The sequence below is a fragment of the Podarcis raffonei genome, chromosome 6 (assembly GCF_027172205.1).
Source record: "Podarcis raffonei isolate rPodRaf1 chromosome 6, rPodRaf1.pri, whole genome shotgun sequence".
Lineage (NCBI taxonomy): Eukaryota > Metazoa > Chordata > Lepidosauria > Squamata > Lacertidae > Podarcis > Podarcis raffonei.
In genome coordinates this window covers 18,164,382-18,192,323 of record NC_070607.1, presented here as the reverse complement: position 1 = coordinate 18,192,323, position 27,942 = coordinate 18,164,382, and the positions used below count along the sequence as shown (strand labels likewise).

Sequence of the window (27,942 nt, the reverse complement as noted above, 5' to 3'; positions counted from 1 at the left end):
GCGGCGTCATAACAAAGCAAAGGGATTTTGGTCTCAAATAAGAAACAGAATAGGGAGATTAATATGCACACAATTAGATCTGGATCCTGCCTTTCTTTTTATTAAGCCATATTACAAAGCTCCCAGTGCAACAAAGAGGACGAATATGCTATATGCAGTAAGATTGTTTTATGCTAGATGCCAGGAAAAGGCAAAAATCAGAATGAGCAGAGAGGCTGTACAATTGCGCTGTTGTGGCAAAGCTTGCAAGGTATTTAAGAGGGAAAGGAGGAAGGCGGAACAAGCTGCATGACTACTTCCTGGACAAGAAAGCACCACCCTCAGCACCTCTGTCTTATCAGGATAAAGCTTCTCTTTATTGTAGGGTTGCCATATTTTGAAGAGCAAAAAAAGAGGACACATTTAACTATGACTCTCTCTGGAGAGTCTCATCATGAAAAAGAGGACTTGTCCTGGAAAAAGAGGACATATGGCAGCCCTACTATTGGCACCCATCCTGCCCATCAGTCAAACACTTTCCCAACATCGCTTGATTCTGATGGAATGGAATATGAGAGTTATCTGTATCTGCATATTGATGACACCATGCACCAAAATCCTGGATGGTATCTCCCTGCAGTCTCATATTGATATTGACTTTCATAGGATACAGAATGGATTCTTACAGGACCTCACAGCTTAAAAGCCACAGAACAACGCAACCATCTCCTTGTACTGCATTTTGGTAGCAACCAGGCAGTTAAGAGCAGAACCATGTAATACTACCTGCTCAGCCATGCCCCCTTAGCAAGCTTTAGTAAGCCGTGAGCAGCAAGGTTTGAGCAGACATGTTGCTATCTGCATCTCCACGAGGACCTTGTCTATGTCATTAAAGGTAAAGGTAAAGGGACCCCTGACCATTAGGTCCAGTCGTGACCGACTCTGGGGTTGCGGTGCTCATATCGCTTTATTGGCCGAGGGAGCCGGCATACAGCTTCCGGGTCATGTGGCCAGCATGACTAAGCCGCTTCTGGCAAACCAGAGCAGCGCACGGAAACACCGTTTACCTTCCCGCCGGAGCGGTACCTATTTATCTACTTGCACTTTCACGTGCTTTTGAACTGCTAGGTTGGCAGGAGCAGGGACCGAGTGACGGGAGCTCACCCCGCCGCGGGGATTCGAACCGCCAACCTTCTGATCAGCAAGTCCTAGGCTCTGTGGTTTAACCCACAGCGCCACCCGTGTCCCTGTCTATGTCATTAGGCTGCATCAACTGAAAATGACCCCAAGAAGTTGAAGCAGCATCTGGGCACCTCACTGGGGACTGTAGCAGGTGGGGATGTGGCACTGGGATTGCTAGAAAGCAGGGCTTTTTTCAGTTCTGGCACCTTGCAGGTGGACACCATTGCCATTACAAGGGAGGCGTTCATGGTAGAAAGACAGCACTGCTAGAAGGGCAAGGGACTTTGCCCTAAAGTGCCTTGCAAACAATTCACAATGAGTTTTCAAGAAGTCTTTAGTAAAAGAAAAGGAACAGTGTGCCACATGACAATGATCTGATGTTCTTGTTTACGTTCTCCTTCCATTCTTCACGACTGGCTTCTAGAATGCAGGTGGTTTGCTACTTAGTCTTCATTCTCTCTCTCTTTAGCTCCTGCAGCTCCTGCTCAAGCACAGCCATGCGCCTCTCGAGTGATCTTACTGTATAAAAAAACCAAAGGCGTATGAAATGGCAGCCGACCTGATGTGCATTTGTAAACCACAATCCTATGCTTTAGGGCTGCTAACTTACCTGCGGCATGGATAGTGTGTAAGAAATCTAAAAGGTCTCTGCTGCTAATGCCATCACTTGTCGCAGGCATGGGGTTGCTCTGGCTTCCAGGAGCAATGGGAAAGTCTGTGCTGTGCTGCACGGTGACAGTTGATACATCTACAATGCAAAAACATGAAAATGGATGAAAATGCCGGTGCATGTGCTCCTCTTACAAGGGATGCCAAATTTGGCATTGCAGCTTGGAAATATGGTCATCCTGTGTTGCTTGCTTTATTTTAGAACTCTTTGCATGCCCCAAAACTGTCTGTGATTTGACTTTACTCTGAGCAATGAGCGTGCCGTTAAAGCAAACACACAGAGATGGCCCCTTTGTTGTAAGCTGGTACTGATGCCAGTGTGTGCCAGTCAAGCATTCTGGAACCCAATGCCACATACAAAGCAAATGGCATCTATAAATCAGTCATTAAGCACCCTTGGCGAGTGAAATAAAGTCAAGTAGCACAAAGGACGTCTTTGTTATGTTTTACATGGGTTGAAGCTTCTCACTTCCTCAATTGGAAGGGGCAGCCACTGCCACAGTTTCATTGTTAGGAGAAAAAACGGGGGGATGGTGGCGGCATTTGTCTTTTGTTGCAGACACACATACACAACATAGAAGACTCACACATAGACTGAGTAATGGTAAGGTAAAGGTAAAGGGACCCCTGACCATTAGGTCCAGTCATGACCGACTCTGTGGTTGCGGTGCTCATCTTGTTTTATTGGCCGAGGGAGCCGGCGTACAGCTTCCGGGTCATGTGGCCAGCATGACTAAGCCGCTTCTGGCAAACCAGAGCAGTGCATGGAAACGCCGTTTACCTTCCCACTGCAGCGGTACCTATTGATCTACTTGCACTTTGACGTGCTTTCGAACTGCTAGGTTGGCAGGAGCTGGGACAGAGCAACAGGAACTTGCCCCGTCACGGGGATTTGAACCGCCGACCTTCCGATCGGCAAGCACAAGAGGCTCAGTGGTTTAGACCATAGCGCCACCCGCATCCCTGCAGTGTTGCTTTGGCAAAACAGAACGCAGCATGTGTGGCGATCACTCAGGGTCCCTGGACATTTCACCGTCTATTGATCCCTGTGCCACCACTTTATTTCTCCCTGCCACCACCCAGGCCCTACCTGGTACAATACTGAGTCCAGTCAGGGTTAAATTGGAACATATTAATTGTTTATTTATTGCAGTTTAACAAGCGTGTGGTTTCATAAACGGTATTGGTCAATTACAGTCATGGGGTGCCTATCCAGTCCTATAACTTCCGCTATCTGCACTCACTCACTAAACCACCTCTCAGATATTTACTTGTCTTCCTAGCCCCCAACTATTCCTGATCAGCTTATTTCACTACACTAACTCAATCTACCCACAAACTCTATCCCAATTCACTCCCACTCCAACCAACCACCCAACTCCCAACGAACTCCTCCCTTTGCCCCTCCCAGAGCTGGTTTTATAGTCCCTCTGACTCCACCCCCGGGTCCTGATTGGGTAACCTGTTTAACTATTTCACCTCCAGCACTCTCATATGTTAACGTCACAGCATGCATCTTCATTTAATTTCCCCAAAGGCAAAATATTCAAGTAAGAGCATACTAACCAACACAGCGCGGGGGCAATTGCCACTTGCCATCCTCGCACGATATGTTCTGTGGCCCTTGAAGCACAAAAAGCTTCTCACACAGGAAATTTATCTGTTCACCACTTTCGTAGGTTCTCGGCTCAGCTACATCAATGGCATTAGGAATCTGGGGTGGAGGCGGGCAGAGGTCTACAACAACAACAACAGCATATCAAACATATGCTATTATTATTGTATTTATTTTATTGCTTTTTCCTCCAGTGGTGGGCATGGTTCTTCCCCACCTCATTTAATCACCACAACAACTCTGTGAGGTAGGTTAGTATCCGACTCTCGAACTGCTATACCGCAATGTCTCTACTAAAAATTCAGAATAACACATTATTAAAATCGTTTTGTGTCATCGACATGAAGGGGTTCACATTTATAACTATAATTAGTTAATTGTACAGGCCACAATCCAAAAAATCATTCTATGAATTCCTATATGCACTGGAGAACATCTGACGCCTTTTCCCGTGAGTTCCCCATGTTGCCTCACCAATTCTCTCAAAGCTCAATGTACCATAAGGGCGTCTAATGCAGTGCAATGAACTCCTGATGGAATGCATTTCCTCATTTTATTTATTATGGAAATTATATCGTGAATATCAGTTTAGGGTTACCTCACAACCAAATGAAACTCTTTTCGAAAGAATAAAATAAATAAAGCAACAGCAGGGCTGTTGCACCTAGAACACTGGTTCCAAACAGCCTAGACCTGTTCCAACTGGTGCGGACCAGTTCCAACCGGCTTGGACCTGTTCCAACCAGTCTGAACTGGTTCCAAGCGCCTCGACTTTTTTCAACTGGCTTCGACCAGTTCCAAATGGCATGGATTAGTTCCAACCAGCTCAGACATGTTTCAACTGGTATGAACCAGTTGGGCTGTTTCCAACCGGACATAGACCTGCTCCAACTGACCTGGACCTGCTCCAACCTGCCTGGGCTGGTTCAAACCCATTTGTACCTATTCAAACCAGCCTAGACCGGTTCAAACCGGCCTAGAACAGTTCCAACCGGTCTGAACTGGTTCCAACTGGCCTGGACGGGTTCAAACCGGCCTAGACCGGTTCAAACCGGTGTGGACTGGTTCAAAGCAGTCTGAACTGGTTCCAACCAGCTTGGACCAGTTCCAACCAGTCTGGGCCAGTTCAAACTGGTCTGGGCAAGTTGGAACTGGCCTGGAATTTTTCCAACTGGTTTGGGCGGGTTCCAACTGGCTTCAACCAATTCCTAATGGCTTGGATTAGTTCCAACCAGCTTGGACCTGTTTCAACCGGTTTGAACTGGTTCCAACCAGCCTGGGCTGGTTCCAAGTGACATAGACCTGTTCCAACCGGCCTGGACCTGTTCTAACCAGCTTGGGACGGTTTCAAATGGCCACCACCTGCTCCAGCTGGCCTGGACCTGCTCCAATCTGCCTGGGCCAGTTCCAACCCACTTGGACCTGTTCAAACTGGCTTAGACCGGTACAAACTGGCCTAGAGCAGTTCAAAATGGCTTGGACAGGTACAAACCGGCCTAGAACAGTTCAAACCAGCAGAGACCAGTTCCAATGTGATCTGAACTGGTTCCAACCGGCTTGGACCAGTTGAAACCGGTCTGAACTGGTCCCAGCCAGTCTGAACCGGATCCAACCAGCTTAGACCAGTTCAAACCGGCCTAGACCAGTTCAAACCGGCTTGGACAGGTTCTAATCAGTCTGAACTGGTCCCAACCAGCTTGGACCGGTTCAAACTGGCTTGAACCAGATCCAACGGGTCTGAACTGATTGCAACCGGCTTGGACTGTTTCAATCAGGCCTGGACCAGTTCGAACCGGTCTGAACTGATTCCAAATGCTTGGACCGGTTCCAACCGGCTTGGACCAGTTCAAACAATCCTAGACCTGTTCCAACCGGCTTGGGCCGGCACAAACTGAGCTAGACTGGTTCAAACAGGCCTAGACCAGTTCAAACCAGCTTTTACCGGTTCAAACCGGCTTGAACCAGTTCCAACCAATCTGAACCGGTTCTAACCGGCTTGAACAGGTTCCAACCAGACTAGGCCAGTTTGAACCAGCTTGGACCAGTTCAAACGGTCTTTGATGGGTTCAAACCAGTCTGAACCGGTTCAGACCAACTTCGACCAGTTCCAACCAGTCTGAACCGGTTCAACTGGCTTGGACCGTTTCTAACTGGCTTGGACCAGTTCAAACCGGTCTGAACTGGTTCCAACCGGCTTGGACCGGTTCAAAGTGGCTTGAACTGGTTCCAACCAGCTTGGACTGGTTCAAACCAGTCAGAACCAGTTCCAACCGGTCAGAACTGGTTCCAACCAGCTTGAACCGGTTCAAACTGGCTTGGACTGGTTCAAACCAGTCGGAACTGGTTCCAACCATCCTGGACCGGTTCAAACCAGACAAGACCAGTTCGAACCAGCTTAGACCGGTTCAAACAGGCTTTGACCGGTTCAAACCGGTCTGAACATGTTCAAACAAGCTTGGACCAGTTCCAACCGGTCTGAAAGGTCCCAACCAGCTTGAACCGGTTCCAAACGGTCTGAACTGGATCCAACTGGCTTGGACCGGTTCAAACAGGTCTGAACCGGTTCCAAATGGCTTGGACCGGTTCAAACCAGCTTGGACTGGTTCCAACCGGCTTGGACTAGTTCCAACCGGTCTGAACTGGTCCCAACCAACATGAACTGGTTCCAACTGGTCTGAACTGGTTCCAACCGGCTTGGACCAGTTCAAACTGGCTTGGACCGGTTCAAACCGGTTTGAACTGGTTCCAACCGGCTTGGACAGGTTCCAACCGGCCTGAACCGGTTCCAACCGGTCAGAACTGGTTCCAACCGGCTTGGACCGGTTCAAACTGGCTTGGACCGGTTGGAACTGGTTCTGACCGGTCAGAACCGGCTTGGACCGGGTCCATCAGGTCTGAACTGGATCCAACAGGCTTGGACCGGTTCAAACCAGACTAGACCAGTTTGAACCAGCTTGAACTGGTTAAAACTGGCTTTGACTGGTTCAAACCGGTCTGAACCAGTCCCAACCAACTTGAACTGGTTTAAACCGGTCTGAACCGGTCCCAACCAACTTGAACCAGTTCCAACCAGTCTGAACCAGTTTCAACTAGCTTGGACCGGTTCCATCCAGCCTGAACTGGATCCAACAGGCTTGGACCGGTTCAAACCAGACTAGACCAGTTTGAACCAGCTTGGACTGGTTAAAACTGGCTTTGACTGGTTCAAACCGGTCTGAACCGGTTCCAACTGGCTTGGACTGGTTCAAAGCGGTTCGAACCACTTCCATCCGGCTTGGACCGGTTCCAACCAGTAAGAACCGGTTCCAACCGGCTTGGACTGGTTCCAACCGGTCAGAACCAGTTCCAACCGGTCAGAACTGGCTCCAACGGGCTTGGACCGGTTCAAACTGATCTGAACTGGTTCCAACCGGCTTGGACCGGGTCCATCCAGTCTGAACTGGATCCAACAGGCTTGGACTGGTTCAAACCAGACTAGACCAGTTCAAACCAGCTTGAACTGGTTAAAACTGGCTTTGACTGGTTCAAACCGGTCTGAACTGGACCCAACCAACTTGAACTGGTTCAAACTGGTCTGAACCGGTCCCAACCAACTTGAACCGGTTCCAACCAGTCTGAACCAGTTTCAACTAGCTTGGACCGGTTCCATCCGGTCTGAACTGGATCCAACAGGCTTGGACCGGTTCAAACCTGACTAGACCAGTTTGAACCAGCTTGGACTGGTTAAAACTGGCTTTGACCGGTTCAAACCGGTCTGAACCGGTTCCAACTGGCTTGGACTGGTTCAAAGCGGTTCAAACCACTTCCATCCGGCTTGGACCAGTTCCAACCGGTAAGAACCGGTTCCAACCGGCTTGGAGCGGTTCAATCCAGGTTGGACTGGTTCCAACCAGTCAGAACCGGTTCCAACGGGCTTGGACCGGTTCAAACTGGCTTGGACCAGTTCAAACCGATCTGACCTGGTTCCAACCGACTTTGGTCGGTTCCAACCCACTTGAACCGGTTTAAAACGGTTTTTACTGGTTCAAACCGGCTTGGACCAGTTCCAACCACTCTGAACTGGTCCCAACCAGCTTGAACTGGTTCCAACCGGTCTGAACCGGTTCCAACTGGCTTGGACCGGTTCCAACTGGCTTGGACCAGTTCAAACCGATCTGAACTGGTTCCAACCGGCTTCCACTGGTTCAAACCGGTCTGAACTGGTTCCAACCAATCTGAACTGGTTCCAACTCGCTTGGACCAGTTCCAACCCACTTCAACCGGTTCAAACCAGCCTAGACCACTTCAAACCAGCTTGGACCGGTTCAAACCAGCTTGGACCAGTTCCAACCGGTCTGAACCAATTCCAACTGGCTTGGACCAGTTCAAACCAGCTTGGACCGGTTTAAACCGGCTTCAAACTGTTCAAATCGGCTTGGACCAGTTCCAACCGGTCTGAACTGGTTCAAACCGGTCTGAACTAGTTCCAACCAGAATGAACTGGTTCCAAGTGGCTTGAACTGTTCCCAACCGGCTTGGATCGGTTCAAACTGGCCTGAACTGATTCCAAGCACCTTGGACCGTTTCAATCTGGCTTGGATCAGTTCCAACCGGTGTGAACTGGTTCCAACCGGCTTGGAGCGGTTCAAACCGGCTTGGATCAGTTCCAATCAGTCTGAATCAGTCCCAACCAGCTTGGACCGGTTCAAACGGGCTTGGACTGATTCAAACCAGTCTGAACTGGTTCCAACCAGCTTGGACCAGTTCCAACCAGTCTGGGCCAGTTCAAACTGGTCTGGGCAATTTGGAACCAGCCTGGAATTTTTCCATCTGGTTTGGGCTGGTTTCAACCAGCTTGGACTGCTTCCAGTTACCGTAATTAATTCCAACCAGTTTGGACCCGTTCCAACCAGTATGAACTGGTTCCAACCAGTCTGGGCTGGTTCCAAGTGACGTAGACCTGTTCCAACCAGCCTAGACCTGTTGTAACCTGCTTGGGCTGTTTTCAAATGACCTGCACCTGCTCCAACTGGCCTGAACCTGCTCCAACCTGCCCAACGGAGAGGGTTAACTTTCATGCAGGATGAACAGCAGAGAGAGCCAACTCCCCTGCCCCTTGTAATGCTGGCTAAGAGAACGACTACACTCTGGCGGGAACCCAGCCAAAGCTCTCGGGAGGTTCAATCAGGAGGGAACAAAGATGGAAGAAGTTTGTCAGAAAGGGAGGAGGGAGGAGCTGATCCAATCCCTTCTCAGAGTCAACTCAGGGAAGGGCTGTTAGACAGGAAGCCATTATTCAAGAGGCTGGGTTCTATAGCCTCTCTCTGTAATACTGAGCCTGAAAATAAAAAAGGATGGGAAGAAACTTTTCCTTGTCTTTATGCTTTCCTGGGCAGCCACCCAGGAGCTGCTGACAGCATCTTGACGCCTAACATCTTCCTCATCTCATCCCTCTCCATCCTTTTTAACAAACAGCAGTGCTTCAGTCTAGAGGCTATTTGTCAGACAGCTCATGCCTCACCAGGAGAGCCAATTCTGTCCCCAAATTAAGATATCAAAGAAGGAATAAAAATAATCTATGTTGTGATTTCAGTTGGTGGTGGTTTGTTTTTACAGCTGCTTTTGAGCCTCTGTTGTCGAGTTTTGTCTCGGCTTTACGAAAGAAGCACTGCCAACCTACAAATGCATTTGCAAACTGTTATTTTTCAGTATTTCCCCTTTTGAGTAGGGGCAGGAGAAGTGAACAGGTGAAAATGTCACTCCCCTCAAAAGGAAACAAAATTCAATATGGAAATACCTCCTTTCTGAGGATGCAACATGCCCCAATGTATATTGTATTTGCATTTTGCCTTCGGTTTTTGACTACCAGCTATGTCAGTTACCTAAGTTAAGAAAGCAATGGAAAAAAGAACATACCTTTGCATTCCGGTTTGGGTAACCATTCTCCCTCGATGCATTTAGCTTCACGAAGCCTGGAATCACAGATGTAGCTGAGGACATCATTGTTGTCATACTGACTTTTCAGAGGAACAGCTGATGCAAAAGTTGCATTCTTAGGCATCTTTGGACGTGCACATTTTGTTGAAAAATCTAATAATTCAAATATTGTTCAAGTGAGGTGGCTTAATAGCTAAGGCATACACATTTGTATAAATTAATAAGCCTGAAAATGTCACTGGATAAGTTCTCTCTCTCTCTCTCTCTGTCTCTCTCTCTCTATATATACAGAATTTATGGAAATTAATCTTTGTGGCAAAGAGATCAAAATTATTCTCAATTTTACAGACAGGAAATTGAGGCTAAGATGCAATGACTTGCTCAAGGCTACATAGAATGTGCTTGGAGGAACATTATGTTGTTACTCTTCCGTAGTCACAAAAGTAAAATAATATCCCACAATAAGTGTACTCACATATCGGGCCACTTTGTTGTGAAGGTTATTTTTGCTTTAGTTGACCAACAAAAATTAATAATGTATGGGCTTCTTAGATATTGTATGGATTTATCTCAACCAAGACCAAGATGAGATGAATTTAGTAATTTGGGACATCCCTACAGAAGTATGAGTTTTGGACACTTCATAATAGTGCAACCCCATAGATACTAGGGTGAGAATCACAGCTTAGTAAACTATGAGCTCTGCTTACCTGCACATCTAGGTAATTCCCAAAGTCCATGAAGACACCTGGCTAAGCTGGTCTGAACGATGACAAAGTTTTCTTCACATTCATATTCCACATCCTCACCATGAATATATTCTTCTCTGACTGTTCCAGCTGCATGTCCATTTGGAATACTGGGTGGTGGACCACATTTCTTTTCCTCTACTGCAAAAGGCATAAAGGAATGTGAAAGAAAATACTCCAGATTGTGTTTAGACCCCGATCAGAAGGCACCTTTATTAACTGAAAAAGGATCTTAGTGTGGCAAATCCATTGTTCTCAGAAGTCAAGGACAGCTCTCTGTTCCTAACTCATATTCCAGGCACTAAGCATTCACTGGCAGTGTCAGGTGAAAGGGTCAGTATATAAACTTTCAGGGTTCACCTTTTCATTGGAAATTAATTTGCCACATGCCATTGCAATTACTTAATGTGGTGTAAGAAACATCTGGCTGTTTTAAACACGGTTGATACGTTTATGTTAGTATTATTGAAGCTGGGGAAAGGAACTTGTACACAACATTTAAGATAATTTCAGAGCAGAGAAATCAGAAGAGAATATTTAAGATGTTCTCTTCCACTTTCTCGGACACAGGAATCATTGGACTACATAGAATCATGGAAAATGATTACACACACAAAGTACACTGTGTACACACTTATTTTATACGGATTGCAACCATGGCTTACATGTACAAGAAGGTACTGGTGTCCATTTTCCATCAACACACTCTATTATCTTTGATCCAGTCATCACAAATTTGATGTTACACTCGTATTCCACTTGGTCACCATGCTGGTATTCTTCAAGAAGATCATCAACAATACTGCCATTCCTAATGTTGGCTGGTGCCTTACAGTGCTTGACTTGTTCTAGAAGTAAGCAAACATAATTCCTCACCTAATAAGGTTTGCACAACACTATTCACAGGTGACACGGGTGGCGCTGTGGTCTAAACCACTTATCGGAAAGGTCGCGGTTCGAATCCCCGCGACGGAGTGAGCTCCGGTGCTCTGTCCCAGCTCCTGCCAACCTAGCAGTTTGAAAGCATGCCAGTGCAAGTAGATAAATAGGTACCACTGCAGTGGGAATGTAAATGGCGTTTCTGTGCGCTCTGGCTTCCATCACAGTGTTGCACCAGAAGTGGTTTAGTCCTGCTGGCCACATGACCAGGAAAGCTGTATGCAGACAAACGGCGGCTCCGTCAGCCTGAAAGAGAGGTGAGCTCTGCAACCCCATAGTCGCCTTTGACTGGACTTAACCATCCAGGTGTCCTTTATCTTTACCTTTACTATAGACAGGTATATACACTAACAACATCATCAACAACAACAGATTTATTAGTCACTTGTTACCAAGATCTCCAGATGGCTTACATTTAAAATTGAATTTCAGCCTAATGCCTAGTTTTCACAACTATTCCAGGCACTGCAGCTGCTCAGTTCCCTGAGTTTCAGCTAGGAGGGATGAGACAGTTGGGAAGAAAGGACCCAGCACCAAGCTATGGGTTCTAATCTCATCATTTTCATGAGCCTACCCATTCATTGGCATCAACTGGAGAGTTTCTTCTTCACATACCATAATTAATTATTTTTATTATTATTTATTTATCATAATTAATTTATACTTATACGGCTTAATTGGTAAGGTGGCTTCAAAGTGGTTTACAACTATAAAACCAATTATAAAATAGTACAAATTAAAATACACAAGAAAACAAATTTATCAAAACATGGAGGTAAACGGCCACAACGAAAAGGCTGTTGTCATCTTCCCTAGGATGAGCCCTTTGCCTCCTCTCTGACTAACAAAGAACACAGGACAATGGTGCCTGACCAAATAAGGTCAGCATACTTATAAGAACACAAAGCACATTTGTGACGGAACTTCCTTTAATAGTCTGTGGAGAAATAGGTACCTTTACAGCGGGGAGGCAGTGGAGACCAGCCAAAGGGATAACACTGGGCAGAAGCAGGACCAACTATTGTGAATCCTTCATGACAGAAAAATTGCAAAACATCGTTGGGTTGATACTGGTCTTTTCTTGGCTGAATATCCCCATGCTCCAACAGGAGACCTTCACATATTGCTGGACGAAATGTCGAGAAAAAGAGATTAATATAACTAAACATAGCTGTTATTAGTTTTAGCATCTTAGTTTTACTATGTTAGCTTGAAACTAATGTACTGGAGAGAGACTTGGAGCTGGTTATACACTCGGAAACTGAGGTACCACTGTATCGTGTCATTTGAAATGCAAAGAGATGTTTTATGAAAGAAAAGAAGGTGTCAGTATCAAATTATTAGAATGGTTTTGCTAGAGTAAATCCATCCCTCTGTCTTGAGGACTGGCCATCCAGTTTTTGCTGAGGTGCTTTTCAGTTGGTGCTCACAGGCAGTGCTGTATATCCACTCTGCATATAAAATCGCTGATCAAGAGCATTAGGTGCAATTCATCAACAATAATGTCAGCACATTTATTGATTTACACAGTGTGACCAGATGTGGTCATGTTGTCTTTACACACATACCCAACCTCCCCTTTTTAAACACTGCTGCCCAGGTTGGCTCCTACATTGTAATATAGTGTGGGAAGAGAAGGATTAAATTTAACCCCACTCCACCCCCCAATATAGGGATGCAAATCACAGCATTTACATTTAAACCCATAAGGTTTCAAAGGAGAAAAGCTTTACTGGCCTCCCCATAAACTACAAATAACAAGGACACGCTGGCTAAGAAGACAGCAAACAGGAGACAGGATAACAACCCTTGGAAACCCTATAGACTGGTGGGCTGGGAAGTTTCAGTGCTTGATTGCACAGCTACAATACTGCAAAGCCCCTTTTTCTCTGAACCTCGGGAGCTTCCTGGATTTTGACCATAGTTTCCTAGAGCCTTAAAAACCATCCTTCTGCCACTTGTGTTGCAACTATTCTTGTATTAATTCAAAAGGCCTTTAGCAACTTTGGCCCAGGATAGCTTAAGAACCGCCTGATTCATTCTGTGTTTGCCCAATCATGGAGGTCTTCTATAGATTCACTGGTTGTGGTCCCCCATGGCTCAGATTCTACCACAGGACCAGTGTGTGCAGTTTTGTGGACACGCTTTTATGGAACTCCCAGTTGAAGTCAGAGAGGGTTGACCTAAATGTTGGATGGGGTGGACTTCTGCTGAAGACTTGACCTACGGAAGACTTTTACAGTGGTACCTCAGGTTACATACGCTTCAGGTTTCATACGCTTCAGGTTACAGACTCTGCTAACCCAGAAATAGTGCTTCAGGTTAAGAACTTTGCTTCAGGATGAGAACAGAAATTGTGCTCTGGCGGCGCGGCGGCAGCAGAAGGCCCCATTAGCTAAAGTGGTGCTTCAGGTTAAGAACAGTTTCAGGTTAAGAATGGACCTCCAGAACGAATTAAGTACTTAACCTGTGGCACCACTGTACTGTTTAATTATAATCACCTCTAAGCACAAGTAATTCAAAAGAGTAAAGGTAAAAAGAGAGAGTTACCGTAAAACTATAAAATCCATATTCAGTTAAAATGCCTGATGAAGTACAGTGGTACCTCAGGTTAAATACTTAATTCATTCCGGAGGTTCGTTAATTCGTTAGCAGAGTCTTAATTCGTTAGCGGAGTCTGTAACCTGAAGTGTATGTAACCTGAAGCATGTGTAACCTGAGTTACCACTGTATGTAAATTGTACTCTGGAGCTGGGCCCAAGACAAAGGGGAACCAACTACACTTTTCTACACTTCCTTCTCTGGGCTAGTGGTAGCAGCAACAAAAAATGTCAAGAGGGATAGAGAGATTCTAAAGCAGGCATAGGCAAACTTGGCCCTCCAGATGTTTTGGGACTACAATTCCCATCATGCCTGATCACTGGTCCTGTTAGCTAGGGATCATGGGAGTTGTAGGCCAAAAACATCTGCAGGGCCGAGTTTGCCTATGCCTGTTCTAAAGAGCTGCAAGTTCTCCCAGGGGTGGTGCATACCCAGAGCGCTAGTGGTTGTTTTACCCTGTGGAGACGATATAGAAGGGGTGGCTGCTGCAAATGCCTCCTTTCCTCTGCCACGCATGGGATTTGTAAACATGCACAGTTTAAGCTTTAAGAAGTCAAAGAAAACCATGTAACCTGCTGTTTACAGCAGAACAGTTCCTCGGGTTCTATAGTCTCAGATAAGATGCCGCGAATAACACTCACTTTTCATGGCGCAACGTGGAGCAGGCGACCAGCCATTTTTTGTGCACGTGGCTGTTCCTTCTGCATTTGGAGTATCATCACCCTCATCACAAGAAAATGAAATTTCTTCACCTTCTCTGAAGGTCTGCTGATTTAGGAAAATGAATCTACCATGTGCAAAGGGTACTGAAGGGTCACATTGCTCTAGAGGCAAAAAGAGTAGTTAAGACAGCTTTGTCAGTAATGGGGCCCTATTTTTGGAATTCTTTCCCAAGGAAGCTTGTCTGGTGCCCACACGGATAACTTTTCTTGGCTACTACAGTGTGGTGCCTTTCTGGGGTTTACACAAAAAGGGGTGGATGAAGAAGGAGGGATAGTATCAAAAATACAGGATGGGTAGTTTTACCACTCCACCCTAGTGAAAAATTCAATTACATTTTAAAAATGTATTCCAAATTCAAATAATTTCAAAGTTGGGACTCCCCATGTCCTGGATTAAAGGAGATAATGTCTTTTGTTTGTTTTCTGCTTTCTTGCTTGTTGATTTCCAGTTTCCTAATTCTGATTAGCTATGCACATCTTCTTGGTCAATCAATCGCCGGTATGTGACTCCCAATCTTGTTTTAACAGGTCTGTAAGTCTGATTAGCACGCAGGGGGCTTTTATTACAATATTTTCTTTTGTTAAGTTATTTTAAAATACAGTCCTCCCTCAGCACCCCTCCAATTAATTTTTACCCCTCCTGTGTTTCTTTTAAATGATTAAGTCGATTACATTTTAAGGATCACTATTCAACCCTCAAAATAATTACAGGGCCAAGGGTTCACAATTCCTACATGATAGTTGGTTCTTAGTTCTCCCATCTTCCTAGCATTTACTGTTTTTTCCATTAAAAAGAAAAAAATTAAACCCAGTGGTTTTGGTGTTGTAAGTAGTAACAGAACCCTGACCAATCAGATTTTTACTGGAGGAAGAATGGTTGCAGTGGTAGAACCCCCTGTAACCCATTATGCATGCACACTATTCCTAGCCAGCACACAAAGCCAGAAATGTTTCAAGTCAGTCAGTTGCTAGTTGCTAAAGAAAAACTCAGAAAACATACGTTATTGGCCAGTACAATCATACCTCTTGTTACGTTTGCTTCAAGTTAAATCCTTTCAGGTTGCGTCCTGTGGCGACCTGGAAGTAACACAATGGGTTACTTCCAGGTTTCGCCGCTTGCACATGTGCAGACGCTCAAAATGACGTCATGCGAATGCGCAGAAGTGGTGTATCGCGACACGTGCATGTGCAGACGCAGGTTGCGTTCTGCTCAGGTTGCGAACGGGGCTCCAGAACGGACCCCAACCACTGTGATTTCATTAATCTCACGTCATACCAGCTTTTAAAATACTTGTGCCTGGTGCAACCCCATCTCATGTGGAGGTATGTACCAACCATGCCACACCCTCTCCAAAATATACAAGAAAGATTAAGCTTTATCAGGGATAACTTCCTTGGTGTCAATTACTATCTATAGATGCAATATTTTCAGTAACCGCTCTCTAGCAATGATGGATGTTGTTTTACATGGTGTCTTTAATTACAGAGCACAATAAAAGATCACTGGAAACGCAATAAAAGATCGAAGTTGTGCCAGTAGCATCCGACTGTGCTTTATATATTCATACCAGTCTCACAAGGCCTCCACAGTTAATTTTTCTATTAGACTTTGTCAGGGAACTGCCATCGGAGAAACAGGAGGTGAAAGGGCTCACAGAGGCTGAGAGAGACTTATCCGCTGAGGAGGGGACCAGCAGGGGGAGAGGAAGAGCTCCAAGGGAAAGTGAGTCGGAGGGAGGGCTCAGAGACACTTCCAGCGAAAATAGCGGGGAGGTTTCAGGACCTCCCATAGGGACACCCACTCCTCGCCGGAAACTGTCACGCCGAGAGTCCAGAAGACGCGTTTCCGTTAAGGAACTTTTATGCTGGAAGAAGTTCCGTAAATGCCCACTGTCCGATTCTACGAGCGACTGATGGAGCCATGCTTAAGGAGCTCCGTCACAGACAGAGGTTTGTGGACTTAGCCAAACTCTGAGGGACTAGGACTTTATGCACAAGCAGCTCATCATCCCATCACAGCAATCGGACAGTCCCTGAAAGCAGCTTGTGCAGAGAGGCATCATGAGCAACCCAGCCGGAACCGGGGGAGCAGGAGGAGCTGGAGAGGGTCCAAGCCTGGAAGAAAGGTACCGGGTGTTGGAGGTCCAGCTAGCGCTGCAAACGGCGAGGCTAGAGGAAAGGAGGGCGCAGGATGCAGAAAAGGCAAAAGGAGCCCCACTAGCAAGAAAGATGCCAGGATTGGTGCAGAGGTTTGGGGGGGACCCCAGGAACTATCAAGCCTTTAGGACAGAGATGCAGTATGCTCTCAATCTGCAGTTTGACGACTTTCCCGACGAGGCATCGCGAGTGGCGTTTGTGGTTGGCCATCTCGAAGGGGGGGGGGGGGCGAGAGACTGGGTCAGACCCCTGATGGCAGGGAATAGTGAAATGCTGAAGGACACGAGGAAGTTTTTTCGCGCCATGGATTTGATGTTTTCCAGCGAGATTGAGCAGGGACTGGTGCGCAGACAGTTGATGGCTTGTAAACAGGGGAGCCGATCGGTTCGTGAGTACTGGACTGAGTTTACCATGCTGATACATAAATTGGGGTGGGACCTATCGGCGGAACCCATTCAAATGCTTTTCGAAGAGGGGCTTTCTTCGGCGGTGAAAGACGAACTTTCCCGGGCGCCCAGGGCGGAGTCTATGGACCAGCTGACCAAATCAGCGCTGACCATTGGAGCGCGCCAGGAGGCGAGAACCTTGGAGAAGCGGGAAGGGAAAGGAGAGCGTTGGAGGGATTTCCGCATTCCAGAGATTCCGGAGCCAAATTTCCCGCCAGGAGAGCCGATGGAAATTGGAACAGCGCGCGCGCGCGCAGTTTCAAATCCCAGTGAAGGGCGGAAGAAGGAGGGGAAGAGCACCAAGAAATGTTATCTCTGCCAGCAGCCAGGTCACTTTGCCAGAGTCTGCCCGCAAAGAAAGGAATGGCAAGGGATGGCGGGAGCTGTTGGGGGGAAGGAGGAGGGAGTCCAGGAGCAAGTAAAAGCCAACGCCTGGCTGCCACCGTCAGGGCACAGCAGCCAGGCCAAGGAGCAGTAAAAGTGCCCACGCCGGAACCTCCAAGACCAGCCCTAGTGATAGAGGTGTTGCTAGAGCTGGCAAACGGACACCCACTAAAGACAAAGGCGCTATTGGACTCAGGCAGCTCCTGTAATTTTATGAGTAAGGAGTTTGCAGCTGAACACCAGATACAGATACTCCCTTTAAGTAACCCCCTGCAGGTGACCACGATCGATGGGAGGGAGCTGTTGGGAGGAGAAGTTAGCCTACAGACCGTCCCAATGGTTATGAGGGTGGCCAGGCACACCGAAAGGATAGCGTTCAATGTGGCCACCCTGGGAGGGGCTCCCGTTATTTTGGGAATGAGCTGGCTAGCGTTGCATGATCCGCTAGTGGGCTGGCATCAGAGAGTGGTCTCCTTTGGGTCAGCACATTGCCTGGAACACTGCAAAGAGGGAAAGGCGCCGGAAGGGGCAAAAGCCTTTCTAGCAGGGACGGAAGTAATGGACAAAGGGAAGGTGCCCAAACAATACGCTGACCTGAGCAAGGTCTTCAGCGAAAGGGAAGCAGATAAACTACCACCGCATAGAGCCTTTGACTGCCAAATCAACCTGGTCCCTGGAGCCCAGCTCCCAGTGGGCAAGCTGTACGCCATGTCAGACAGGGAAATGCAGGAGTTAAGGGAGTTTATTGATAAAAACCTGAAGAGAGGCTTCATCAGAGAGTCCAGAGCGGTGGGGGGCAGCCCAGTGTTTTTTGTGGACAAAAAACACACGGATAAACCCAGACTTGTAGTGGACTTTAGAGCCTTGAATGCAGTGTCAGAACCAGTGGCTTTCCCCATGCCCAGAATTGATGACATTTTGACCAGGGTGAGGAAGGGAAAGATATTCACTAAACTGGACCTGAGAGGGGCATACAACCTGATACGGATAAGGAAAGGGGATGAATGGAAAACCACCATGTTCACCCCTTTGGGGGCTTTTGAATATTTAGTTATGCCCTTCGGATTACAAGGAGGCTCAGCATGTTTTCAATCGTTCATGAACCACGTCCTGGGACCTCTGTTCTACAAGAATTGCGTGGCCTTCCTAGATGACGTGTTGATATATTCAGAGAATGTGGAGCAGCATGTAAAGGATGTCAGGGAAGTGCTGAGCCAACTGCAAGCAAACCAGCTGTGGGTGAAATTGGAGAAGTGTCAGTTTCACACCAAAGAGGTGGAATTCCTGGGGTACCGCTTGTCATGGATCCAGGCAAGGTCCAGGCGGTGCTGGAATGGAAGACACCGAAAATGAAAAAGGATGTGCAAAGATTTTTAGGGTTTGGGAACTTTTACCGTAAGTTCATCAAGAACTTTGCCCACTTAACGGCTCCCATCACGGACTGTCTCAGCAGCAAGAAGAAATTTATTTGGACGGCGGAGGCGGAGCAAGCATTTGAGGAATTGAAAAGGGCATTCGCTTCGGAAGAACAGCTCCTGCATGTGGATTTACAAAAACCAATGAGAGTGGAAACTGATGCATCAGACCGGGCGGTGGGGGCGGTGCTTCTTCAGCCGGGGAAGAATAAGTCGGAGTGGAGACCGTGTGCCTTCTTTTCGCGTAAGCTAAACAAATCCGAGAGGAACTACACCGTATATGACCGAGAACTACTCGCCATTCACGAAGCGTTCCGGAGATGGAGACATTTACTAATTGGTGCACAGCATAAGGTGCAAGTGTGCACGGACCACAAGAATTTGGAATATTGGAGAACGGCACGAGTGCTCAACCAACGACAAGTGAGGTGGGCCCAAGAGTTCTCCAAATTCCATTTTGAAATTTGCTATGTGCCAGGTCCAGAAAACGTCAGAGCGGACGCTCTCTCACGCAAACCTGAATATTTGGAGGGGGAGGGAGCACCTGAAGAGAGACATATCATCCCAGAGGACCGCTGGGTGTGTGGGGCGGCCTGGGTGGGGCAAAGGGAACTGGTAGAGGGAACGGTGAATGATGAATACGCCCAGAATAAGCTCAGAGGTTTAAGGAGAGAGGGAGAAGACCCCGGAGGTTTTGAAGAAAGAAACGGGGTATTGTATTACAAAGGGGCACTTTATATACCCGAAGGGGAATTGAGGGGGAGAGTACTCAAACAGCTGCACGACAACCCCACAGCGGGGCATTTTGGGCAACACAAGACCATGTGGTTGGTGACCAGGGAATTTTGGTGGCCCAAGGTGAGGGAGGATGTACGGGAGTATGTAAGAGGGTGTGACCAATGCAAGAGAGCCAAGGGAGAAAGGCGGGCGCCGGCGGGGTTATTAGAACCGTTACCCACACCAGAACGACCGTGGGAGGCGGTATCGATAGATTTTATGACTGATCTGCCGAAATCCCAGGGGAAAACCGCCATACTGGTCGTAGTAGACCTGTTAACTAAGATGGGCCACTTTGTAGCTTGCTCACATGCAGTCACGGCGGAAGAGACAGCGAAATTGTTTGTAGAACATATTTTTAGGCTGCATGGCGCCCCCTTGAGGGTGGTCTCCGACAGGTGGGAAACAGTTCACGTCCAGGTTCTGGAGGAAACTTATGAGCTTACTGCACGTAGAGGTCAATTTTTCGACTGCCAGGCACCCTGAGACCAATGGGCAGGCGGAGAGAGCAAACGGTATCCTCCAACAATACCTGAGGTGTTATGTCAATGACAGAGAGAACGATTGGGTCGAAAAGTTGGCGCTAGCGGAATTTGCCTACAATAATGCGGAGAATGTGTCCACCGGGATGAGCCCCTTTTTGGCTAATTATGGGTGCCACCCCAGGGCGTTTCCAGGGGGAGGAGGGGAGAGATGGAGTGTCCCGGCCGCCGAACATTTTGTAGAAGAAATGGAAGCGATCCATCGTCAACTCCAACTCAACTTAGAAAGGGCCAAAGAAGAATATAAGAGGCAGGCAGACAAGAGCAGAAGGGAAGGTGAAACCATTAGGGTGGGGAGTCAGGTCTGGCTGTCAACCCAAGGGTTGCCGTTCAAGGGGGGTTGCAAGAAATTGAGACCCAAAAGATTGGGACCATTTGAGGTCATTCAACAGGTCAACCCAGTGGCTTTCAGACTCCGGTTACCGAACCACATGAAACTGCACCCAGTATTCCACAGGTCATTACTGTCACCATATAGGGGGGAAGGTGAAGGGGTCTCCACACGGGGGCCAGTCTTAGAAGAAAGGGAAAGCAGCAACCATGTGGCGGAGATCATCGACTCCAGGTGGAAGGGTAATCAGGTGGAGTATTTGGTCGCGTGGGAAGGGGAACTGGAGTCGGAAAACACCTGGGTGACGGCAGAGGAGGTCAGTGACGAGATCTTGATCGAAACTTTCCACCAAAGGTTCCCCAGGAAACCTCAGCCAGTAGCGAGGTTCCGGAGGGAGTACTTTGGCACCACCGACGAGGAGGAGGAACTGGAAGGATTCAGGGAATCGGAGTTGGAAGAAGGTACAGACTCCGATGAGGAGGAGTACTTAGAAACCGGAAACAGCAACCGGTGGAGGGAACTGTTCGAAACTTCGGAAGATGAGGGAGGTTCTTTCAGGGGTTTTGCTCCCTCGCCTCCCGCAGAGGAGGGAAGGGGAGGTGGTGAAGGGGGCCCTGGAGGGGAGGTGGATGTCAGGGAACTGCCATCGGAGAAACAGGAGGTGAAAGGGCTCACAGAGGCTGAGAGAGACTTATCCGCTGAGGAGGGGACCAGCAGGGGGAGAGGAAGAGCTCCAAGGGAAAGTGAGTCGGAGGGAGGGCTCAGAGACACTTCCAGCGAAAATAGCGGGGAGGTTTCAGGACCTCCCATAGGGACACCCACTCCTCGCCGGAAACTGTCACGCCGAGAGTCCAGAAGACGCGTTTCCGTTAAGGAACTTTTATGCTGGAAGAAGTTCCGTAAACGCCCACTGTCCGATTCTACGAGCGACTGATGGAGCCATGCTTAAGGAGCTCTGTCACAGACAGAGGTTTGTGGACTTAGCCAAACTCTGAGGGACTAGGACTTTATGCACAAGCAGCTCATCATCCCATCACAGACTTATATTTCTATTTCTGAGCCAAGAGGAGAATGCAATAAACATCTGCTTACTGAGGCATTTCGGTTCTGGATTCCATCCAAATTTGGTGCATGTAATTCTAGGCCATTCTTCTTTATTTGGGGTCAGGAAACCAGGATGGCAACTGTAGGAAATCACTTGTCCAATGCTGCTTGGAAAGTAGTTGTTTTTAGAGTGTTCATACTTGCTAGCTAGGAATCCATTCTCTATTCGGACATAGGCACAGTTCTTTGCTTTGGAAAAGATAAAATAAAAAGGTAAGCCCCAAAAACCAAACCAGAATGTTCCACTCACTGCAAAGGGCAAAGGCACAGATTCAGTCCCTGTGCCCATGTAGAAAGCACACCCAGACAAAAACAAAGGGTTGCTAAGCGTTCAGCTGCAGCATCTTGAAAAGCTGCTCTGTGGTTTCTCTGGCCTTCAGGAGGAGCTTTTCAGGGATATGGGGGCAGCAGTTGCTGCGAGGACAAAAGAGAGGGATGGGCAGGAGAAAACTGTGAGGAGACACCTAGTAAAAACTCAAGCAATTCCGCAGTACTTTGAGTCTCAGTCAAGATCTGTAGAGGTCCACTTACCTTCACAACGAGGGACCTCATTGCTCCATCCATCTGCACGACAGTCACGGTAGTCTGTAGGACTGAGCATTTGAAACCTGCAAGTTTTTTTAAAAAATGAAACCGAACCATTTTAAAACCAAATAATCGCATGACAGGAGCAGCTTTGGAATAACGTTGAAACACACTGAGACTCAAACAAATACTTCTAGAATAGCAGGGTTATTTTCTAGGTTTTTTCCCCCTAGAGATGGCATGAGTGTTCACCACAGGTTAGCTCAGACTCAAACTGAATGGATTCAGGAGAGCTGGTCACTAAAGCGAGGGGAGTATTCAAATCCTCAGTTCCCCCACACTGGCTGAATGTTGAAAACTGAGTATCAGGGAGAGGAAGAAGAAGAAGAGTTTAGATTTGATATCTCGCTTTATCACTACCCGAAGGAGTCTTAAAGTGGCTAACAATCTCCTTTCCCTTCCTCCCCCACCACAAACACTCTGTGAGGTGAGTGGGGCTGAGAGACTTCAGAGGTCACCCAGCAGCTACATGTGGAGGAGCGGGGAAGCGAATCCGGTTCCCCAGATTACGAGTCCACTGCTCTTAACCACTACACCACACTGGCTCTCGCCAACTCCTTCCACTATACAGCTTCTTCCAATACACAAACACACTCCTTCCCCGCTCACCTTGTTCTTAAGGCTAGGAGTTTTTGCAGAAAGAAGGCAAATAGGGTAGAAGAGATTTCTCTCTCTCCTCGTCCCTTTGGTCATTATAACCAGATTAGCACCACAATATGGCTAGACCCTGGGGATTGCAGGAGCCCTCGAAGAAATCTTCCAGCATCCATCACAGGCAGGATTACCAAGCCTTAAGAGGAGGGAAGCAGGCCAGAATGTGTCTGAGATCTGGGAGCTGGCAGGAGTTTGCTTAGCATTGGTTCAAGGGCAACATAAATGGCAGAGGGGACACCTTCTGATCCCTCATAACATTTCTGGTTTAACCCCTGATTGGGGGAGTGGGAGCAAATTCAACAGAGTTTTCCCATTGCTTGTTGTTTCCCAGTTTTACTATTTATCTGTTACTGCATGAAAGAAGCTCTGTTGGGTCCTTCTGAGTATTTGCATTATATACATTATATGCATTGTATACATTCACATATAGTCAAAAGGTAAAAGTAAAGGACCCCGGGGCGGTTAAGTCTAGTCAAAGGTGACTATGGGGTTTCAGCGCTCATCTCGGTTTCAGGCCGAGGGAGCCGGCGTTTGTCCACAGACAATTATCTGGGCCATGTGGCCAGCATAACTAAACCGCTTCCGGCACAACGGGACACCATGATGGAAACCAGGAAACACTGTTTACCTTCCCGCCGGAGCGGTACCTATTTATCTACTTGCACTGTTGTGCTTTCGAACTGCTAGGTTGGCAGGAGCTGGGACAGAGCAACGGGAGCTCACCCCATCGTGGGGATTCGAACTGCTGACCCTTTATATATGCATATATATCTGTCCTAAAGATACTACCATGACTAAATATCTGAAGATAAGAGGGGCGGGGGATATTTACCCTTCATTGCACCGATACACGACACGAGCACCAAAGACAAATTCGTCTCCATTAACAAGTTCTAAAGAGCCAAATTTGATATGTCCAGGATGTCCACAAGGCCTTTCTGGAAATTAAGGAAATTAAATGTAAAGCAAGATAACTCTTACGGCTATAACAATATGCTTGAAAACGATGCTATGTTGTGAGAAATGTATGAAGGCTGCTAAAAAGAGCAACCTCGAATCTCCTCTTCCTTTCTTTTCAGTAACATGAAGTAAAGTAAGACACGTGACATCATCATGCTCAGACTTTCCCCATCCCTGCTCTGATTCATTGGGTGCCTCTTATAGACAGATTTGTGGGGAAAGTCTTAACATGATGCTGTCATATCAAATGCCTTCTTTTATAAAGCTTAACGAGGGAGATGATGTTGTTCGTAGTGATAACTGTAGTGATGGGAGATGCTTAGAGCATCTCCCAGCCCCTTTCCAGCCCCACTGCTGCATAACATCCCTGAAGTGTCTTCCACCTGGTATTTTATGTCCCCAGCTCTTTTTTTAAGTCAAAGCAACCCCAGAAACAAGGGGGAGAATGGGGAGTTCCAATTATTGGTTAAGTCACCGGATCCTGGACAAGTGTGCCTCCAGCTGATCCTTTGCAAGTTTTGCAGAGCTCTCCAGCCCCATTTACCAGCAGGGACACAGATGGCGCTGTGGGTTAAACCACAGAGCCTGGGACTTGCCAATCAGAAGGTCGGCAGTTCGAATCCCCATGACGGGGTGAGCTCCCGTTGCTCGGTCCCTGCTCCTGCCAACCTAGCAGTTCGAAAACATGTCAAAATGCAAGGAGATAAAGAGGTACTGCTCCGGCGGGAAGGTAAACAGCATTTCCATGCGCTGCTCTGGTTTGCCAGAATCGGCTTAGTCATGTTGGCTACATGACCCGGAAGCTGTACGCCAGCTCCCTCGGCCAATAAAGCAAGATGAGCGCCGCAACCCAAGAGTCAATCACGACTGGACCTAATGGTCAGGGGTCCCTTTACCTTTACCTTTACCAGCCCTCTGCTTATCCACAAGACTAGGGCACATTCTTGTCCTTACCAACTCTGGTGGTCTTAGACCTCCAATCATATGAAACCCAAAGCAAACAGAAAAAGGGTTAGTGGCTACAAAGTGAAATGCAACCTTGCGTTGCCTTGTTGTTGCTGTTTTTTTTAAGAAAATGGGCCACCCCAAGGCTTATCACAAGGAGAGAAAAAATTACGGTTCAAATATTTTAATAGCTTGTGAATTTTATAAAGTTATGTTTCTACTTACTTCTGCATTGCACATGTGGTGTGGATTGTACCCATTTCCCATTGTTACACCGCAATTTTATGCGCCCAAATTTTATATACCCAGGCTGGCAATTGTAAATTACTTCATCCCCGTGCGAATAGGACTTTTTGTCTGATATGTCTGCAAGTTCTTCATGGTCTCTTATTGGTGGTGGTCGGCAGTCTTCAATTAAAATAGCATCAGTAAGATCAACTATGGGTGGCACCCTTTGACCTGTAAATTTTAAAGAATTTGAAGAAAATGAAAAAGAACTGAGTTGGAATTATGCAATAAAAATGTTGGCCTCATAACTTCATAATCTCCCTTCATTGCACCACAACTCAGATACTTAAGCAGAAAGCAGGTCTCTAGCTGTTTTTGGACTACAACTCCCAACATCCTTAGCTAGTGGTGCCAATCAGGGGTGATGGGAATTGTAGTTCAAAAACAGCTCAAGACCCAACTTTGGGAAACCCTGCCATAATGGAGGGGGGGCGGAAATGCAGTTTCAATCTGATTCCTACTTAGAGATGTAAAATTTCTGGAAATTTTGAAGCCATGCGGAAAAAAACGCCCCCCTTTTTTTCTGGAAAAAATGGAAATTTTGGGGAAATTGAAAAAAAGTTCAGTGTGGAGTAGTTTTACAAATTGCATGAAACACAGTGTAGAACAGGGGTAGATAACCTAAGGCCCATGGGCCACTAGCGGCCCATGGCTGTCGTTTAACTGGCCCACAAGCCACCCCCGAACCGAGCCGCACGCTCGGTGAGTACCACACACTGCGCTAAAGCAGTGCAGCGAAGCGTGGGGACTCGCTTCCACGGCACTGAAAATCACACCTGCACATGTGCAGACGCCGAAAATCACATCTGCACAGATGCAGATTTCGAAAATCGTGGGCAGGCACGCTCACGTATGCCCGCAATCTGGCCCACAGAGGGGGCTCCGCAGCAGTGAACCTTGCTGACCCCTGGTGTAGATAAAAGTACAGTGGTACCTCAGGTTAAGTACTTAATTCGTTCTGGAGGTCCATTCTTAACCTGAAACTGTTCTTAACCTGAAGCACCACTTTAGCTAATGGGGCCTCCTGCTGGCGCCGCGCCGCCGGAGCACAATTTCTGTTCTCATCCTGAAGCAAAGTTCTTAACCTGAAGCACTATTTCTGGGTTAGCAGGGTCTGTAACCTGAAGTGTATGTAACCTGAAGTGTATGTAACCCGAGGTACCACTGTATTATGCTTGCAATAAAACATGTAACCACCCCCTTTCCCTCAAAAGCAACAAAAAAAGCAAGAAACCGTCAACATAAAAATTAATCAGATTTGCCCTTAAGCATCAATAGCAAATAAAATTAAGGTCCACTTCAATATTTAAGCTCCATAGATGGTCTACCCTTTGAGTAGTGCTTTAAAAAGAGAGAGAAGACACAACATATACATGTGGTTTATTCTATCTCATTTTCTGAACTACTGCTATCGTTTTCCATTTCTTCTTGCTCTTCCTCTTTGCCATTTTTCTCATGGACTTCTAAAAAACAGCTTTGGAAAAAAACAGGGGGAAACCTGTCGTCTCCCCCAATTTTTTTGTTCCCCCCACCCCAGGCCTTTCCATATCTACTTGAGGATAGCCAGGGCAAAGCATAAGGCAATTTTTTTTGCATGCCAGGCCCAGAAGTAACCAACATCCGGTACCTGACTAGTATGTTGCACTAAGGCTGAAACTCTGTTTGAAAGGAAAAGGAGTGTGTATGTGTTTAATTGAATTTGTTATTATATATTATAAACCGCATGATGGTAAGAGAGCTTTCTAAACAGTTTACAAAAATATACAACAGAATATTAAAATGATTGATAAAACACAGTTAAAAGCAGGCATTTTAGAGTATTCAATAGATCAGCCTTTCTCAGCCTGTGGGTCCCCAGATGTTGTTGAACTACAACTCCCATCACCCCTAGCTAGCAAGGCCAGAGCTTGGGGATGATGGGAGTTGTAGTCCAACAACATCTGGGGACCCACAGGTTGAGAACCGCTGCAATCAATGATTAAAGTCAGCAGTGGTTAAAAGGAAGTAAATCGCATGCAGCTTCTACATGTTCAGATGGGCTGGCCCTAATGAAAATGTTTTGAGCAATTGCCGGAAAGATTACAGTGAGAGCAGCTGCCTGGGGTCAATCGGCAAGGAGCTTCAAAGTGTGGGTGCTGGAAGGCCTGGAAAAAAATGGAAAAATTGGGGGGAGGGAACAGGTTTTTTCAGGTTTTTCCCAAAGCCTTTTTTTCCCTAGGAAAAATTGGGGGGGGGGGAATAGTGTGTGGAATATTCAAACTATATCAAAATATATTTTTTTCAATTTTTCCGGGAAAAACGGCTTCAGAAAAAACCGGGGGGAAACCTGTCCCTCCCCCCATTTTTTTCAGTTTTTTTCCCAGGCCTTCCCATTTCTCTTCCTACCTGAAGTTCTAGTTCTACCATGCTGGTGAAACTACCGGTAACTTGTTTTTTTTAAGTGTTGGTTCCACACTATTGCCACAATCCTATGCACATTTTCCGAAGACTAAGTCCTGCTGGGGCTTTCTGAGTGGATATGTATAGGATTGTGTTATAGGTTAGTAGTATTTTAGTTAATAATGACTTAGGTTAGTAAAGGATTTAAGTTGTTAGGGACTTAAGTTAATAATCTCTATTTTTTCACACTGATTTCATTGGGCCCCAAGTACAATTGAGTTAGATCCAACCCATAAGGAATCTGGGAACACCCAACTTCCCTGCTAAAAACATTAGTCAGCCGCCTACAGAACTTACCATTTAGGGAAGGACAAGATATCAGAAGAAGAAATGGAATAATAAAGACCAGACAGCTCTTCATATTATTTCAGGAAGCTTGCAAAGTTCTGTACCACAAAATCTTCACTTTCAGCTGTCAACATATTCCAATGATCTGCAAATATCTTTTCCCTCTCTTTGGAACCACCAATTATTTTCTTTAGTCCTTTGCCATGTTTTTAAAATGCTTTTTGTGTTTGATAGACCAATCTGAAAAGAGCAAGA

General features: G+C 46.8%; 1 protein-coding gene across 1 annotated transcript; it reads right to left on the bottom strand.

Moving 5' to 3' along the window:
- Positions 1 to 27: 27 nt before the first annotated feature.
- LOC128415362 (complement factor H-related protein 5-like) lies at positions 28 to 27,942 on the bottom strand. The gene is made up of 13 exons (XM_053391467.1): positions 27,697 to 27,942; positions 24,898 to 25,131; positions 23,600 to 23,705; positions 22,060 to 22,136; positions 21,517 to 21,717; positions 14,292 to 14,474; positions 12,005 to 12,175; positions 10,776 to 10,958; positions 10,072 to 10,251; positions 9,341 to 9,514; positions 3,397 to 3,567; positions 1,772 to 1,909; positions 28 to 1,680 (listed from the first exon to the last, which is right to left on the bottom strand). Exons 1-13 carry the CDS (start codon positions 27,758 to 27,760, stop codon positions 1,601 to 1,603), a joined length of 1,962 nt encoding a protein of 653 aa, XP_053247442.1. The 5' UTR covers positions 27,761 to 27,942; the 3' UTR covers positions 28 to 1,600.